This window comes from Coregonus lavaretus (assembly GCF_964263955.1).
Source record: "Coregonus lavaretus genome assembly, chromosome: 31".
In the NCBI taxonomy this organism is placed as follows: domain Eukaryota; kingdom Metazoa; phylum Chordata; class Actinopteri; order Salmoniformes; family Salmonidae; genus Coregonus; species Coregonus lavaretus.
Window position 1 is genome coordinate 5,694,845 of NC_140018.1, and position 10,083 is coordinate 5,704,927.

General features: G+C 44.0%; 1 protein-coding gene across 1 annotated transcript; it reads left to right on the top strand.

Annotated features, from left to right (window-relative positions):
- Positions 1 to 542: 542 nt before the first annotated feature.
- On the top strand, positions 543 to 8,943 carry LOC311106513 (26S proteasome regulatory subunit 4-like). Its single transcript, XM_084148865.1, has 11 exons — positions 543 to 575; positions 1,064 to 1,117; positions 1,253 to 1,349; positions 1,835 to 1,959; positions 4,773 to 4,958; positions 5,713 to 5,841; positions 6,419 to 6,515; positions 6,797 to 6,986; positions 7,251 to 7,402; positions 7,805 to 7,959; positions 8,635 to 8,943. Exons 1-11 carry the CDS (start codon positions 573 to 575, stop codon positions 8,767 to 8,769), a joined length of 1,323 nt encoding a protein of 440 aa, XP_084004991.1. The 5' UTR covers positions 543 to 572; the 3' UTR covers positions 8,770 to 8,943.
- The last annotated feature ends 1,140 nt before the right edge of the window (positions 8,944 to 10,083 follow it).

The following is a 10,083-nucleotide window of genomic DNA, read 5'->3' on the forward strand; positions in this document are numbered from 1 at the left end:
CGTTCAAAACATATTTTCAAAGTCGGAGCTCATTTATTCCCGACTTCCCAGTTGTCGTGAACTCACTGAAGTCAAGATTTCACAGTTCCGAGTTAACAGTTGTTTTGAGCGTGGCACAAATCATGCTTCATTGACAGCATGGCCAATATTGAATGTTTATAATTTTTAACTTGGAAAAGAGCCCCTTAATCCCAGATTTGGGACAACACAGCCACTCCACTGAATAGCAGGCTAGTGATTGCTTTGCAATGCTTGCAGTTAGCCACTGTCACCGATTCCATCCAAGCCACTTATTGTTGAATTTGCAATTTTCAACTTGTTGTGTAATGTTTTTGTCCAATGGCCGATGAGCACCGATATGTTTTATCTATAAATTCTCTTCATTATTTCTCTTCAAGGAATTATTATTTTTGCCTAAAAATGTGGGGCTCAAAACATGAATGACTGGCGATTTCACAGCAGACCGGTGTTAAACCCCATCGAAGAAAAAGAAGATCAACGAAACCTCGTACAATTTTCATGCGAGATCCCTTACCGACCGTAGTGACGTCAATTTAGAGAGACACGCAACAATGGTGAGTGAGCAAGCACATTTCTTTCTGGCTCATGTTTTGATTAGATATTACAAGTATTTACCAAGTTTTGTAGCTTGATATTAAAGATGTATCAGTTTAATTTATACAGAAAATACGATTTTATGTAGTTGTTACATTTTAGAAACTCATTCGTTGTATAAAACCCTCATTATTGTCAGCTAACGTTAGCTAGCTGTTAGCTCTTACATTGACTAACGTTGCAGCGTTCAGTTTGCCGGTAGCTAGCTATCTAGCTAGCTTGCATGTTGATACCCGATCAAGAAATACATAGCAGCGATTACTAATCGTAGTTAATCATCATACTCTGACAATTTAGTACTCGATGTTGAGTCTGTGGCCAGTTTACAGTAACTAAAGATGTCAATCAAGTCTAACGTTACCAACAATAAGTATGGTTCAAGGTTCATCGATTTATTTATTATACCTCCCAGGATATGTAGCTAACTAGCAAACATGTATGATTTCAGGGTCAAAGCCAGAGTGGGGGCCATGGACCTGGTGGAGGCAAGAAGGATGACAAGGTGAGCATGACATGGCAACAACCAGAGCCTCTGACAACATCATCTCTATAGCTACCAGCTGAATCTTTCAGATTTCTGTGTTAACCTGCATTATTCTACTGCCACAAAACATGGCCCCATATCATATGTCAACAGGACAAGAAGAAGAAGTATGAGCCTCCCATCCCCACCAGAGTTGGGAAGAGGAAGAAGAAGAGCAAGGGACCAGATGCGGCCAGCAAGCTACCTTTAGGTAGCGTTACTAATGTCCCCTCACTTAGAGAAATGGTTATCTTTATAAATAACCTATCAACTCAATATCTAGCTTGGCGTTTTACGTATTTTTCTGTATGTCATTTCTCACTCGCTTGTCAAGAGAAACAATATTGATAACATATGGCAAGGGTAGGCAACTAGATTCAGCCGCGGGGGCCGGAACATAATTATAATAATTAGTACACTGCAAATTAACCTCAACTAAGCCCAGAAATAGATTGTATTTGAAGAAAAAAAATCATTTCATACCTTGATTACATTGAGACACGATCATGTCTTATTTATTTATTCGTGGGAATACTTGGGAACAGATTTCCTAAACAATTTTTTTGAGGATTCCTGGTGATGTCAATCTTTTTTGACCAAAACTACCCCCCCCCCCCAAAAAAAAAAAAAATCACTTGGGCTGCCTGTTGCCTACCCCTGATGTATGCTATGTGTGTCTCCCCGTTACGTATGCAGTCACCCCTCACACCCACTGCCGTCTGAAGCTGCTGAAGCAGGAGAGGATCAAAGACTACCTGCTGATGGAGGAGGAGTTTATCAGGAACCAGGAGCAGATGAAACCGTTGGAGGAAAAACAGGAGGTACTGACTAAAGAGATATAAAATACTTTATTATATACACTCAGTGACCAGTTTATTAGGTACATCACCCCGTTCACGAAAAAGGTCCGCTCCTACAGACAGTGAGTCATGTGACTGTGGCTTGCTATATAAAGCAGGCAGACAGGCATTGAGGCATTCAGTTATTGTTCGATTGAAAGTTAGAATGGGCAAAACGAGCAACTTTGAGCTTGGTGTGATCGTCGGTGCCAGGCGCGTCGGTTCCAGTATCTCAGAAACGTCCGTCCTCCTGGGCTTGTCACGCACAAGTGTCTAGAGTTTACCGAGAATTGTGCGACAAACAAAAAACGTCCAGTCAGCGGCAGTCCTGTGGACAAAAACATCTCGTTGATGAGAGCTCGGAGGAGAATGGCAAGAATCGTGCAAGCCGACAGGCGGGCCACAAACAGGCAAATGATGGATCAGAACAACAGTGGTGTGCAGAACGGCATCTCCGAACTCATAACTCGTCGATCCTTGTCACGGATGGCCTATTGCAGCAGACGACCACACCGGGTTCCACTCCTAAAATCAAGAATAGGCACCAGTGGGCACGCGATCACCAACACTGTACAATTGAGGAGTGGAAAAACACTGCCTGGTCCAACGAGTCCTGGTTCCTGTTGATGGCAGAGTCAGGATTTGGCGTAAGCGGGATGAGTCCATGGCCCCATCCTACCTGGTGTCAATGGTACAGTCTGGTAGCGGTGGTGTAATGGTGTGGGGAATGTTTTCCTGGTACACGTTAGGTCCCTTGATAACAATTGAGCCACGTTTCCATGCCCCGAAGAATTCAGGCTGTTCTGGAGGCAAAGGGAGGTCAGACCCGGTACTAGATGGGTGTACCTAATAAACTGGCCGCTGAGTGTATAATACTATATTATATAAACTCAGCAAAAAAATTTTTTTACTGTTATTCAAAGGTAATTCGTAAAAATCCAAATAACCTCACAGATCTTCATTGTAAAGTGTTTAAACACTGTTTCCCATGCTTGTTCAATGAACCATAAACAATTTAATGAACATGCACCTGTGGAACGGTCGTTAAGACACTAACAGCTTACAGACGGTAGGCAATTAAGGTCACAGTTATGAAAACTTAGGACGCTAAAGAGGCCTTTCTACTGACTCTGAAAAACACCAAAAGAAAGATGCCCAGGGTCCCTGCTCATCTGCGTGAACGTGCCTTAGGCATGCTGCAAGGAGGCATGAGGACTGCCGATGTGGCCAGGGCAATAAATTGTAATGTCTGTACTGTGAGACGCCTAAGACAGCGCTACAGGGAGACAGGACGGACAGCTGATCGTCCTCGCAGTGCAGACCACGTGTAACAGCACCTGCACAGGATCGGTACATCCGAACATCACACCTGCGGGACAGGCACAGGATGGCAACAACAACTGCCCGAGTTACACCAGGAACAAACAATCCCTCCATCAGTGCTCAGACTGTCCACAATAGGCTGAGAGAGGCTGGACTGAGGGCTTGTAGGCCTGTTGTAAGGCAGGTCCTCACCAGACATCACCGGCAACAACTTTGCCTATGGGCACAAACCCACCGTCGCTGGACCAGACAGGACTGGCAAAAAGTGCTCTTTTTCTGACGAGTCGTGGTTTTGTCTCACCAGGGGTGATGGTCGGATTTGTGTTTATCTTCAAAGGAATGAGCGTTACTCCGAGGCTTGCACTCTGGAGCGGGATCGATTTGGATGTGGAGGGTCCGTCATGGTCTGGGTCGGTGTGTCACAGCATCATCAGACTGAGCTTGTTGTCATTGCAGGCAATCTCAACTCTGTGCGTTACAGGGAAGACATCCTCCTACCTTATGTGGTACCCTTCCTGCAGGCTCATCCTGACAAGACCCTCCAGCATAACAATGCCATACTGCTCGTTCTGTGCGTGATTTCCTGCAAGACAGGAATGTCAGTGTTCTGCCATGGCCAGCGAAGAGCCCGGATCTCAATCTCATTGAGTACGTCTGGGACCTGTTGGATCGGAGATTGAGGGTTAGGGCCATTCCCCCCCAGAAATGTCAGGGAACTTGCAGGTGCCTTGGTGGAAGAGTGGGGTAACATCTCACAGCAAGAACTGGCAAATCTGGTGCAGTCCATGAGGAGGAGATGCACTGCAGTACTTAATGCAGCTGGTGGCCACACCAGATACTGACTGTTACTTTTGATTTTGACCCCCTTTGTTCAGGGACACATTATTCAATTTCGGTTAGTCACATCTGTGGAACTTGTTCAGTTTATGTCTCAGTTGTTCAATCTTGTTATGTTCATACAAATATTTACACATGTTAAGTTTGCTGATAATAAACGCAGTTGACAGTGAGCGGACGTTTATTTTTTTGCCTAGTTTATAATACTATATTACTGTAGTTTATCAGATGAAACCACTAAAGGAGAAACAGGTACTGAGACGGTAAACTGTCGGACATTTTACTTTTTTTAAAAATATTTTTTGTAATTTATCTGACGCTCTTTTCCAGAGCCACTTACAGTTAGTGCATTCGTTTTAAGATAACTAGATGGGACAACCACATATCTCAGTCATAGTAAGTAAATTTTCCCTCAATAAAGTTGCTATCAGCAAAGTCAGAGCTGGGGGGAGTCCCCCATAGGACCACAGAAGTGCTATGCCTGACTGTTGTTATATCTGTGTCTGTTTGCTAAATTCATTTCCCTTTTCACAGGATAATGATTCACTTGATTTACTTGAGAAACCTGCCTTAGGGTATGTCAATTCAACTAATAAGTTATTGTCTTACATGTTTTTCCTGTGTCTGTTCTCCAGGAGGAGAGGTCCAAGGTGGATGATCTGAGGGGAACCCCCATGTCTGTGGGGAACCTGGAGGAGATCATTGATGATAACCATGCCATCGTGTCTACGTCAGTAGGGTCAGAGCACTACGTCAGCATCCTCTCCTTCGTAGACAAAGACCTGCTGGAGCCTGGCTGCTCTGTACTACTCAACCACAAGGTACTGACATATGTGTCTGCTCTGTACTCCTCAACCACAAGGTACTGACATATGTGTCTGCTCTGTACTACTCAACCACAAGGTACTGACATATATGGCTGCTCTGTACTACTCAACCACAAGGTACTGACATATATGGCTGCTCTGTACTACTCAACCACAAGGTACTGACATATATGGCTGCTCTGTACTACTCAACCACAAGGTACTGACATATATGGCTGCTCTGTACTACTCAACCACAAGGTACTGACATATGTGGCTGCTCTGTACTACTCAACCACAAGGTACTGACATATGGCTGGTCTGTACTACTCAACCACAAGGTACTGACATATATGGCTGGTCTGTACTACTCAACCACAAGGTACTGACATATATGGCTGGTCTGTACTACTCAACCACAAGGTACTGACATATGTGTCTGCTCTGTACTACTCAACCACAAGGTACTGACATATGTGTCTGCTCTGTACTACTCAACCACAAAGTAAAGAAAAGTGTCTACCCACAGTCAGGAATGTAGCCTACGTCAATGCCTCTGAATTTGGCTTTTTGTTGTCATTAATAGTTTTGACTTTAATTAATTGCATTGCAATCCGAGATTACTCATGACTGTGTTTTTATGTTTTTAATCTTTGACAATATAATTGTGTGAAGCCAAAGTCCTCATTATGTATTGATATTATTATGTGTGGGTTGAGTAGTGAGTGACGTTGACTAACTCTGTCCGTGTTCCATGTCTGTCCTGTAGGTCCATGCTGTGATTGGTGTCCTAATGGACGACACTGATCCCCTGGTCACAGTGATGAAGGTGGAGAAGGCCCCTCAGGAGACCTACGCGGACATAGGAGGTCTGGACAGCCAGATCCAGGAAATCAAGGTACACAACCACAGCCTTTAATACTACATAAGGCTTTATAACACAGCTACTATCTGACATAGGAGTACTGGACAGCCAGATCTACGAGATCAAGATACAACAGAGTAGAGGGCATCACCCTACATAACATGGGCTCTATAACACTACATAAGACTCTATAACACTACATAAGACTCTATAACACTACATAGACTCTATAACACTACATAGACTCTATAACACTACATAACAGACTCTATAACACTACATAAGACTCTATAACACTACATAAGACTCTATAACACTACATAAGACTCTATAACACTACATAACATACTCTATAACACTACATAAGACTCTATAACACTACATAAGACTATATAACACTACATAGACTCTATAACACTGCATAATACTCTATAACACTACATAGACTCTATAACACAGTAACTTCCAGTGGTCATTACCATGTGTTTACCCTGTAACTAACCAGTATGTACAGCCTGATAGGGGAGGGACATACTATACTCCACATATGCTCTTTAACGCTATACATTTTATGGTAACTACCATAATAACACTGGATGTTGTTCTGTAGGAGTCAGTGGAGCTGCCCCTCACCCACCCTGAGTACTATGAGGAGATGGGCATTAAGCCTCCTAAAGGAGTCATCCTCTACGGAGCACCTGGCACTGGTGAGTTAGATCAACATTTAACAATTCACATTCATCTACATTCGTCTGTTTTAGAAAATGTTTTCTGGTCATTCAAACTGGAAATTATTTCCAAAGCTGCTCAAAACTGTTTACACAACAAGAAGCATCCAAACAATGTACATAATCCCTAAGACATGCATAGCAACAAACAGTATGTACAGGGTAACAGACATTGACATCCTATTACGTAATGTGCCGTGTGTGTGAGCCTGTTTGTGTCTCTCTGCTGATGTCTCTGTGTTCCTCTCTCTCTGTGTTAGGTAAGACCCTGCTGGCCAAGGCGGTGGCCAACCAGACGTCAGCTACGTTTCTGCGTGTGGTGGGCTCTGAGCTGATCCAAAAGTACCTTGGGGACGGGCCCAAGCTGGTCCGAGAGCTGTTCAGGGTGGCCGAGGAACACGCACCCTCCATCGTCTTCATCGATGAGATAGACGCCATCGGCACTAAAAGGTACTAATTTACTATAACCTTGTTAAAATACTTCCAACTGGATCCACTGATAAAAACATGGCTCTTGAAATGACCAGAGTTGTGTTCATTAGGCACGGAAGTGGAAGGAAACGGACTGAAACAGGGAGGGACTACCTGGACACAAATGTTTATTTTCCATTGCAAAACTTTTTAGAACTTCCTCTGTTGTGTGCCCTAATGAACACAACCCAGGACTGTTTCTCTGCTCTGGGACTGACCACTGTGTGTTTCTCTCACTCAAAGATATGACTCTAACTCTGGAGGAGAAAGGGAGATCCAGAGGACTTTGCTGGAGCTACTCAACCAGCTGGATGGTTTTGATTCCAGAGGAGACGTGAAGGTGATCATGGCCACCAACAGGATAGAGACTCTGGACCCTGCCCTCATCAGGCCTGGTAAGATGCTCTCAGGAGTATCTGTAAAATTGAGCCTATTTTGATATTTAAATGGACCAGTAGAGCTGTACACTTGGACGGATAAAACGACCTCAGTTGAAGTGTATATTGAGGGTCAAGATTCTACTATACAATTAATGCAGATTAATTTCATCATTCTGAACTCCATCTCTTGACCTTTATTAGTGAACATGGAGCTCTCAAAACTCTTCTACACAACTCAAATCAAAAGCAACAACATTCACTGAAGCCATTTGAGCAAAGCAGCCTTTATCTCCCCACACTGTTGAGTCCATGTCAATAAGTATTCTATTCTAGAATCAGAATGAGTAGAAACCGAACAGCCATTCTCTTTGTGATGTTCCATGCCCTCCTCACCCCCTGGTTATGTGGTTCTTCCAGGGCGTATTGACAGGAAGATAGAGTTCCCTCTGCCTGATGAGAAGACCAAGAGGAGGATCTTCAACATCCACACCAGCAGGATGACCGTAGCAGACGACGTCACCCTGGACGACCTGATCTTGGCTAAAGATGACCTATCAGGAGCTGACATCAAGGTAATATGGCTGGCCAGGGTTTCCTCTACTACCACCACTGTTAAAGGTGGGGTAGGTGGGCCCCTATCTAGGTAATCGGCGTGTGTGAGGTGATCCGTTTGAACAAGGCGAGATGCAGAATTGCTGATCTTGATCACATAATGAGAAGTTCTTCAGGATGCAAGGTGATTAGTAATTCTGCGCACTCTGACTGTAATGTAGTTGATCTCAAACACGCACTATGGCAGTCAAGGGTTTCCACTACCAATACTTAAGTGAGGTAGGCTCCCCAATCAAGCACTGTGCATGCCCAAAAAGTACTGGCCTCTATTGGTTTCAATTGAATGTTGTGTTTTTTTTTTGCCCCAAGTGTTGCCTTATGGATGTTTGAAAACCACCTAGGGGAAACAGAACTGTAGAACACATTAGTGCCTCGAGGTACACCAGAGGGGTAGGATGTTTGGAACATAAGTTCCCACTGACTTGACTGTGCTGCCCTCTTGTGGCAGCTCTTTACTTTTACAATACAGCCTTTGTTCTTCTGTCATTCCTATGTTCCCACTACATTTATTTTACCGTGTTAAATCAGTGATATTTAAAAGAAATGGAGGCAAGAGGATGCAGCTTGAAACTGTCTGAACAGGGCCCTTTTTCTGTAATCTACTGAGACTAACCTGAACCTGTCTTCTCCTCCAGGCCATCTGTACTGAGGCTGGCCTCATGGCCCTTAGAGAGCGCAGGATGAAGGTCACCAACGAGGACTTCAAGAAGTCCAAGGAGAATGTGCTGTACAAGAAGCAGGAGGGCACGCCGGAGGGCCTGTACCTCTAACCTCTGACCTATAACCCCTGACCTGTCTGCGGTGTGAAAGAGAGGAGTCTGGCTGTCTCCTCACAGAACAGAGAGTTTTGATATATTTTGTTGCATGTTACGTTGGACTCAACACTCCCACTGTCTACCTTTTATGTGCTATGATATGACAGACAATAAATACAAGAATTTGAATGTGAGAGAAGTGTTGTTATTCATTGTCCCATATGTGATTACTGTCATTCCCCTCCATGTTCTCTCACTTTAGTAGAGGTAGTGTAGCCAGTTGCTGTAACCGTTTGGTCTGCATTGAAGAAGCCTGGAAATCTAGGCTAGAGTAGAAGTAGGTTTACTTGGCATACAGTCTGCATCATACCCACTTGTGGGTGAATTCAATAACTTGTTCATTAACGCCAGTAATAATCTTCATATGTTCATTGAAGTTCACAAACTAAGATGCCTTTTTTTTTGCAGCTGAGCCACTGCAGTTCATTTGCCACATGCAGCAGAAAAGCAACATCGATTGAATTCCTCTTGATGTGGGACCATGTGTAACTTTGTACTCAGCACAACACTCTCGCTAGCCCATGCAGCTTCGTTTGGGCTTGAGTGAGAATGTCGCATGCAGCCCTGCTCTCGCTCTCTCTCTCTCTCTGGCATCCCCTTATTAAATCAGTCACGCAGTTCAAATGCAACACAGCGCAAACAGTAAAAAAAAAAAAGCACACTTCAATCAAGCGTGGCGTGTACAGTAGGACCAGAAAGGGTGCATGGGAGGAGGGAGGGGAGAATTGTAATGAGACATTTGGCCTGCCAAGGATGATATATGTTGAGGATTACGGAGCTGAGCCACACCAGGCCTGCAGGCAGGGGAGACTTGGTTGTGAATGTATAAGCCTAGCCTACATGGTTATAACTACTGGTGGGAATAGAGAGACTGGTTGAGTCTGTTTGGAATATTTCTCTATATCCTCTCTCTCTCTCTGCAGGGTGGAGTCATTGGCAGATATGGAGGTTGACCTTTCAGTGACTTCTCGGTCAACTGAAGAGGTAAAGACATGCTGTATCTGAGGAGATCTCTTCAGTCAGACTGTCATTGTCATCGACTTCTGTTTTGAGGCTGACTTTAAAAAACAAGCGTCATTTCAGGCAGAGACTTCATAGATTATTCAAAGACTAATGTTCTGACAGATTTAGTTGATATGGAACTTGATTTCTCTGTGGCCAGAGGGAGAGGTCATTCTCATCATCCACCACAAGGTGGCGCCTTAAGTGGTCTTTTTATGAAAAGCGCACTGACAACATAGACTGGACATGAGAATTAGGCTGGTCACA

What these genes read in the sequence shown, in the direction of transcription:
- LOC311106513 (XM_084148865.1), top strand. An exon ending in GACGCCATCGGCACTAAAAG is followed by an intron (nt 6,987 to 7,250) that starts GTACTAATTTAC and finishes TCTCACTCAAAG; the next exon opens with ATATGACTCTAACTCTGGAG. An exon ending in TATCAGGAGCTGACATCAAG is followed by an intron (nt 7,960 to 8,634) that starts GTAATATGGCTG and finishes CTTCTCCTCCAG; the next exon opens with GCCATCTGTACTGAGGCTGG.